The 8714-nt window shown below is 48.5% G+C and overlaps 1 protein-coding gene across 1 annotated transcript; it reads right to left on the reverse strand.

Annotated features, from left to right (window-relative positions):
* Positions 1-2205: 2205 nt before the first annotated feature.
* Positions 2206-8500, reverse strand: KRT5 (keratin 5). The gene is made up of 9 exons (XM_003126173.5): positions 7833-8500; positions 7047-7261; positions 6021-6081; positions 5815-5910; positions 5051-5215; positions 4597-4722; positions 4142-4362; positions 3329-3363; positions 2206-2873 (listed from the first exon to the last, which is right to left on the reverse strand). Exons 1-9 carry the CDS (start codon positions 8400-8402, stop codon positions 2554-2556), a joined length of 1809 nt encoding a protein of 602 aa, XP_003126221.2. The 5' UTR covers positions 8403-8500; the 3' UTR covers positions 2206-2553.
* Positions 8501-8714: the final 214 nt, after the last annotated feature.

Raw genomic sequence — 8714 nt, forward strand, 5'->3', positions numbered from 1 at the left:
GCTATAGGGGAAAACACATATGGCATCCTTATAGCACAACTAAGGGGTTGACTTAACCTATTTCCATGGGGGAGGCGTCAGACCCTGATGATACTGATTTGAGGCCTTCTGGAGGAAGAAATTTACAGATACAAAGAGGGTAGAGAGAATTCCTCTTTCCCTAGATATATCTAGTAACTAAAGAAAAAAAAAGAGAGAAAGGGCGAAGGGGAGAGAGAGAGAGAAAGGAGGAAGGGAAGAAGGAAGAAAAGATGGAAGGAGGAAGAAAGAACAGCCCAGAGAGAGAAAGGAAGGAAAGAAAGAAACCTGAAAATGGGACCTGGGGGGAGGGGGGAAGGGGCGGAGGACAGGACAAAAAAACCGGAACACAATTTGAGGCCATTGGAAATTTAGAATTTACTAAAAGAATTTAGACACCCAAAAGATAAAAAGAGGTGTGGATTGGCTTTGCAACTCTACCACATAGTTTCTGAATTAACATTAACATGTGCTGAAATATACGAATTGGCAAATCTTCATGGCCTTAATCCATACTGGAACTCAAATCATTCTCATGCCTGGAGATGCCACTAAATTTAAACAACACCCCTGTAATCTTGGAGACATTATGGAACACAAAATAAAGAGCAAACGGGTATGCCTCACCTTAATTATCAGAACTACTGACTTGCCTAAATTTCACGTGATCACATCCCTTAATATATCTCACACTTGGTCATGGACACTCTGATTTAATGAATAACAAATTAAAATTAAATTAAGCCCTTGACACTTACAAACTGATTTGTCAAAATGGGACTCCAAATATCTTCCCCCAGTTAAGATAGTTAGTGTGCCTCAAGGTAAATTAAAACAAGGTCTTTAAAGAGTGAAACACATTATAGGGAATATATTTAGAGAAGGAGTGAGTACGCCCACTGTTTCTCCATTCAGCCACTCAGTTGGGCCTATTTTTAAACTTAGAAAGAATAAAAGTTCCTCAAGGTGATCACCGCACCCCTCATGCTAGGGTCACACCCATTAAGACCCTCTACCCAATATTACTGAAATTATGGACTCTATCCAATCAGCAACTGGGAAATATTTTGCTCTTGTGGATTTGGCTAATAATGTTCTGTTCAGTGCCCATTGGAAGAGACTCTCTGTCTCAGGTTTTTTTTCATCTCTGAAGAAGTACAATCTATCTTTACCCAGACATCGTGGGAGTACCTCGTCAGCTCTGCTACTGCACACAATCATTGCAGGCAAGATCTTAAATGAATCTGACTTTCTCTTGGAGCATGGGTATGATATTGCATTGAGGAACTCCCCCTTCAAAGCGACTGATTGAACACACTCATTCAGGACCAAGGAAGACCCACAGAAGAGCTCAGAGAAAGTGAATGGCCCGTTGTCCCACACATAGTGTAAGTTCCAGACGCCTCCATTAAAATTTTGAAATTATTTGCTAATTCAAGGGACACTCCATCCCTGACTCTGTTAAGAAATTATCAGCTATTGACCCTCTAAGTACCCACATTAGTAGAAGGAGCCCAATATCTTTTAGGCCTTTGGGGAGGGGTCTAAAGGCAATACAGTTCTGTTTTTTATTTGTTTGTTTGTTTGTTTGTTTGTTTGTTTTTCAGGGCCACCTCTGTGGCATATGGAAGTTCCCAGGATAGGGGTCCAATTGGAGCCAAAGATGCCGGCCTACACCACAGACATAGCAACTCGGGATCTGAGCAACGTCTGTGACCTACACCATAGCTCACAGCAATGCCAGATCCTTAACCCACTGAGCAGGGCCAGGGATCAAACCCCACGTCCTCATGGATACCAGTTGGGTTTGTTCCTTACCCGCTGAGCTACATCAGGAACTCTCGGCAAATATCCTTCATTTACAAATTTGGCTTAAGCCCATAATGTAGTTACTTGCAAATTGACCCACTTTGAATGCCCCCCCCAACAAAAAGCTCTATAATCTGTCCAAACTGTAATATGAGGAACACTCCCCATCATGCCCTCCAGAGACACCTGCATTCTAGAGGTTTTAGCAACCACCCGTCAGGCCTCCTGGAGTCTCTGGACCACCCGTGATGGCCACTTTCCCTTCAAGGCCATTCTGTCTTCCTGTGAATCATCAAAAGACTCACACCTGGACAGATGGACACAAGGGGGTCTCTAGGCTGGTTGTAGATCTTGAAAAAAACAATTCTGCCCAACAGCTTATAGAAAAGCATTTTATTGAACACACTCTGGAGGTAGTCAGACCAGATGGAATCAGGGCGGGAACTCTGTTTTGATGGTTTAGATACTGGAAAACTTTGGATTCATCTCCAAAGAGCAGGCTGTAGAGACCCAAAGGCTGATTTGAAGCAGAGCGTAGAATCGGGACACAGAAGACTAGAAAGTGGGGGCTGCACCTTCCAGGAACCAAAGAACGTGGGTCTGCAATAGGCTTGATTGACTACGCTTCAGAAAAAAGAGAAAACTTGGCTTGGGCAACCACCGAGAAGAGGGAGCGCCATAGCCAGCCGCTGCTGCAGCTGGGAGACAGTGACTTGCTGGAGGCTCTTAGCTCTTGAAGCTCTTCCGGGAGGAGGAGGTGGTGGAGACAAATTTGACACTGGAGCTGCTGCCTCCGCCACTGCCAAAGCCCAGGCTTCGGCCACTGCTTGAACTGAAGCCAGCGCCCCCCACGCTGAGCCCACCGCCAAGGCCTACACCCCCGCTGCTGCTGCTGGAGTAGTAGCTGCTGCCACCACCTCCACCAATTCCACCGCCCAGACCTCCACCGAGGCCGCCCCCGAGGCCACCACCGAGGCCACCGCCGAGGCCGCCACCAAAGCCACTGCCACCGCCATAGCCAGAGGAGAGGGTGTTTGTGACGACCGCTGCAGAGAAAGGAAGGAAAACTTAGTGAGACCAGTCTGTGAGGTTGATCCTATGCTTCTAATTGATTTGATTCCCCTTCCCGGCCCCTTTTACAGAGTAGCAGATGAGGCCCAGAAGAACAAAGTCATTTAGTCAAGGTCCTAACAAAGTTGCTGAACACAGCAGGCAACTGATAATGCTACGTCCTTACGGGATGGGGGCAGGGACAAGGCAGGGGGACAGGGTCCAAGACATGTAAGGTATAGGACCTACCCCATAGGAGATAAGACATGAGCCACACTGCTTCCTGTCTCAACCTGTATTGTTTCCCCTCCACCCACTGCTTCTCACTAAGTGTATTAAATAACCATTCAGGGGATGGGAGTGTCTCCTATCTAGAAACAGCAGAATTCTGAGTTGGCACCAAATACCCCATATTGTCAAACATAATTAATGTTTGTTCAAAGTTACTTACAGATATTGACTGGTCCAACACCTTCTCCACTCAATCTGAAAGGGGAAAAAATGAAATAAGAGTTCAAAACTCCCCCACAAAGACAGCATTAGTCTATGTGGCTATCTCCCATAGTCAGGTTTAGAGCTTGTTCTCTGAGCAAAGAGCCTGAAAAACTGCTTAAATTCGAGAAAGAGATAGTGCTCTGGAGGAATTTCCCAAGGAAGAGGACTTGACCAAGACACAGGTTATCAAAGGAAGGTTATAATTCACACTGTCCTCCACCCACTATACGGAAAGCATGAGTAAGAGGTTGTGGGAGCTATGAATATGTAAGAACCAGTTTTTGCCTTGTAGGAGCTTACATTCTGTGAGAAGACTTGGTATGGACAGAAATATTTCCAACAGGAAGGAGGTGGTAGGCAGTGTCAGAAGATTGAAGAAAAATGGAGTATAGTTTGGGAATCTGAAGGCAAGTGAATGTAACTCAGCTGGAGTAATCAGGAAAGGCTTCCTGGAGGAAGAAGTACTTGAAGAATGAGGATGACATTGGCTGAGTTGCTTAGTGGTTCGAAGGAGAGGCAGCATCCTAGACTATTAGTGGCAGGAACAGAGCCAGAAAAGTGAGTTGAAGTCACATTGTGTAGGTCAGCTATATACTGAGGAATCAGATTGGATTGGATTGGATTGGACCATTGGAGTAATGATGGCTAATCATCGTGCACAAGACACCAGCCAGCTATGTGTGTGTTTTACACCCTGTAGTGGAGAAGAAACTCTACTTTATCAAATGTGAAGCCATCCTGGGTTCACAATGTCAGCCATGTCACCCACCTGCACTCCTCGCCCTCCAGCAGCTTCCTGTAGGTGGCGATCTCCACGTCCAGGGCCAGCTTGGTGTTCATGAGCTCCTGGTACTCCCTCAGCAGCCGGGCCATGTCCTGCTTGGCCTTCTGCAGGGCATCCTCCAGCTCGGCCAGCTTGTTCCTGGCGTCCTTGAGGGCCAGCTCCCCACGCTGCTCAGCATCAGCAATGGCATTCTGCAGGTTGGCGCACTAGAGGGGGAGGAAGGGAGGGGGGGATGGCTTAGAGGCTGAGCTGGTCTCAAAGGAGTCCCTTTCTGAGATTCCAGTATATTTGTCCTGGTCATTGTGGATGGTGCAACTTTGAAATGCTGGCTCTTATTCCAGCTCTGTGCATGTACAGGCATGTGGGTTTAGATACGGCAAAACAAAACAAAATCGGTCTCCCTTTCAGAGCTGAGGCCCCTTCCCTGCCTTCTTTCCTACCTGCTTCTTGACGTTGTCGATCTCAGCTCTCAGCCTCTGGATCATCCTGTTCATTTCAGAGATCTCATGCTTGGTGTTGCGGAGATCATCACCATGCCGGCCAGCTGTCTGCTGCAGCTCTTCGTACTGATGCCACCAGAAAAGGGAAACAGATAGAAATACTTTCTCAAGTTCACAGGCAGGAGCTACCAAGTAGTAAGTGCCATGGTTATGTGGGGTCTTAGATAATTTCCTCTTTACTGACTTCGCCTTTCTGAGAAACTAATCTGGAACTCAGTGATATTCGCTTTGTGGTTCTTGAATTTGTGTGGCAGATGCCTTCACAAATGTTCCCCTAACTCATCTCAGGAGGCCTCACAGGTTTCAGGAGCCCCATCCTCAGCCTTTGGTCATGGCCTGGAAGCTTAGACATTGGTCCATCCCTCACTCAGGGCACATCCACCCTAGCACCCACCTTGGTCTGGTACCAGGACTCGGCTTCCGTGCGGCTGCGGTTGGCGATGTCCTCGTACTGGGCCTTGACCTCGGCGATGATGCTGTCCAGGTCCAGGTTGCGGTTGTTGTCCATAGAGAGGACCACAGATGTGTCTGAGACATGTGTCTGCATCTGGGACAGCTCCTGCAGGGAGGTCGGAAGTCAGTCATGTGAGTGTGTGTTATTCAATGTCGGGTCTGTTCAAATCTCCAACTCAGGGTGCTGTGTCAACTTGAGAAAAAACTAATAGCCCCCAACTTTAAAAACTTAGAGAAATTAGTAAATGGTCCAAATCACTACCAAATCTTTTTTTTTTTTTAATTTAACAACTGTGAAACTTAAGAAATTCCTACCATGCAACCTCTCGGACTCGAATTTTCTCAGGTCATAATTTATTTTAAAAGACTCTAGCTGTGTGGTCTGCCAGGCTGGGAGTAAACAGAGAGGGGGTGGTACTCGAGAAAGGGGAGGTGGCCAGGAAAGGTGTACTCAGGCCTTTAATTACTCACTCTAAACCTCACTCTGCAAAATGATTGTTGAAGAGGTCTTTCACTTTAAATTTAACTTTTTAAAAAATAGCCTTTATTGAGTAATAAGGGGTGAATCGTACTAGAGGAGAAGGGAAGACAGAGACATCTTCATAGCCTAGGAGCCACTGAAAGTCACTTAATTCTGGAGATCCTAATCCCTAGTGGCATCCCAGAGACCCTCTCTCTGGGTCCTGAATAGGGGGCATTTCTTACCGCCTCAAAGAACATCTTCGTGAAGTTGATCTCATCCATCAGTGCATCGACCTTGGCTTCCAGCTCCACCTTGTTCATGTAGGCGGCGTCCACATCCTACAGAAACAGGGATGGTTGGTACTGTACCCCACTTCCACCCAAACTTAAATGAACAGTGCCTTAAGCGAGCATAACCACAGGCGACAGTTTCTCTGCTACCCACGCACCTTCTTCAGCATCACAAATTCATTCTCGGCTGTGGTACGCTTGTTGATTTCATCTTCATACCTGGTGGTAAAAGGGATGGGAAGTGCTTATCAGAGAATGAAGCCTGGGGTCTTTACTGCGTAAAGTCAACTGTTGGCCCACAATCCCAATGAAAGGGGCTTCTCACATCTTCTAAGCAGAGAGGGAGGGACACAGGGAGCTTGAGCCCCTGGGCAACCCACCATGGTACTCTTTTCTCTGCAACTGCCTACCAGCTACTCATTCAAGGATTGCTATAGTTCAGTTTTTTCAAGAGCATTCCTTTAGAAAAACTATGCTATTTCTCCTCAAGTTCACAGGCAGGAGCTACCAAGTAGCAAGTGGCATGGTTATGTGGGGTCTTAGATAATTTCCTCTTTAGTGCCTTCGCCTTTCTGAGAAACTAATCTAGAACTCAGTGATATAACCCACATCTAGTTATTTCTCTAGTGCTTCTTTTCAGCTCCCATAGCCTTTGACAAAAAAAACAAAACAAAAAGACAGAAAATTAGCAGCCCAGCTGCTGCTTCATAAGGACTAAAGAAATTATTTGAACCACCAAGCTAGGTGACATCATCAGTTCCTGCTTTGGGGAAATCCATCAAAAAGCTCACGCTATGTATTTTGAGTGTATTAGGGAGGAAAGTCCCCTGAATCAAGGATTACATGACTGCTTTTTTTTTTTTTTCACCAAGTGGCACCAAGGGCTCTGAGCTTATTATTCTGGCTGGAGGTGAAGTGTCTTGCAGAGGGACTGAGCTAGTGGCTAGAGCTTTCTAAAGAAGGAAATGTTCTGAAATGAGGTTGTGGTGATGGTTGGACAACTGTAAATAACATAAAATACATTGAATTATTAAAAAAATGAACCTGGGCTTTTTCTTTTAGTACTTTAGGTGTCTATGAAAGGTATATATTTTCAGCCCATGGTGGAGGCATAAACAGTAGTTGGGTTATAAAGTAGATCTCGTGCCAAGATCCGCCCCAGTCTCCACTCCACCCCAGCTCACTTGTTCTTGAAGTCCTCCACCAGGTCCTGCATGCTCCTCAGCTCTGAGTCCAGGCGGCCTCTCTCCCCCAGGATGCTGTCCAGCTGTCTCCTGAGGTTGTTGATGTACTGCTCGAACAAAGGCTCCAGGTTCTGCCTGACAGTCTTGGTGCCCTGCTCCTGCAGCAGGGTCCACTTGGTGTCCAGCACCTTGTTCTGCTGCTCCAGGAACCGCACCTGGGGACGGGGGAGGGGGCAGAGTTTGAAGATGGAGAAACTCGTATCTCCTGCTTTGATGAGCATTTTCCCAGTTTCCCTCCCATCTCATGCTGTCCCCCTAAACCAGGGGCAGCACCTGGCCCTGGGCCCCCGAGGGGGGGTCCAGAGTGAGGCATCAAACCTCACTCTTATAGAAGGGACAGGACACTTATCCAGGGCACAGGTGGCAGCTGGGCAGAGAGTGGCCCAGTGCAGGGGTGGCTGTGAAGGTAGGCAGGCGGCTGCCCCAGGAACTCATCCACGTTTCTATGCAACCAGCCCCGTTACATGAAGCCCAGAGTTCATCTCTCTGCCCGGCAGTGATTAAGGAGCCCTTGTGGGGTCATCACTGAAGGGGAAGAAGTAGGACCCTTAGCAGCCATTCTAATTAAGAAGGGGGCCCATAAATTCAGGACTCAGAAACAAATAGAAAACCATAACAGCAAACTGTGAAGATGTTTGCACAAAGTCAGGAAGTCTCCCCTCTTCCTGCTTTCTCTGACAATTACTCCACACTTGTGATGGTTTTTCACAGAGAATCGTGGCTCACCTTGTCGATGAAGGAGGCGAACTTGTTGTTGAGGGTCTTGATCTGCTCCCGCTCCTCGGTCCTCACCCGCTGGATGGTGGGGTCGATTTGCAGGTTAAGGGGAGTCAGGAGACTCTGGTTGACGGTGACCTCTTGAATGCCTCCAGGGGGGCAGACGGGGAAGCCAGGGCCACCGAAGCCACCTCCAAAGCCAGCGCCGCCTCCAAAGCCAGCACCGCCACCGAGCCCAAAGCCACCACCTGCTCCACCGCCAAAACCAAATCCGCTGCTGGCTCCACCTCCAAAACCATAGCCGCCTCCAGCACCGGCACCAAATCGGTTCCTGAAGCCACCACCGCTAGCGCTGATGGAGATCCTCTTGGAACCCCCCAGGTTGTAGAGGCTCCGGCTGCCATAGCCTCCAACTCCACAAGCACCCCCAAGGCTGACCCTGCCAAAGCCGCCACCGCCACCCCCAGACCGAGACACAGTGGTGAAACTGGTGCGAGAGACAGACGGGGTGATGGCAGAGGCGGCGCTGAAGCTACGGCTGCCCCCGGTGCGTAAGGACACACTCGATTGGCGAGACATGATGGCTTGTTCCTGGTGGAGCAAGAGTACCAGGCGCTAGTGGTCTGGAGGTGCTGAAGAAAAAGAGCTTGGCGGGACGCGCAGAAGGCGGCTCTGCCACCCAGAAGCCACAAGCCCCCCTTTTATCCTCTAGACCTGGGCTGGGCGGGAGAGTTTGTGGAGCTGTGAATGATTAAGTGGGCTGGGCATGCCTGGGGGGCAGCTGTGAGCTCACCGGCACACCTGCGCAGCGGTGTGGGGCTCAAAGGCAGTCTTCCTGGCAGACTCTGCTCAGGTAGGGATAACCTTGCCTCGCAGCCCTGGCGTCTTGGC

This window comes from Sus scrofa, chromosome 5, assembly GCF_054392235.1.
Source record: "Sus scrofa isolate SSC_HxYL_T2T_F1_AM1 chromosome 5, Sscrofa_HxYL_maternal_Yorkshire_Landrace_v2.0, whole genome shotgun sequence".
NCBI lineage: Eukaryota > Metazoa > Chordata > Mammalia > Artiodactyla > Suidae > Sus > Sus scrofa.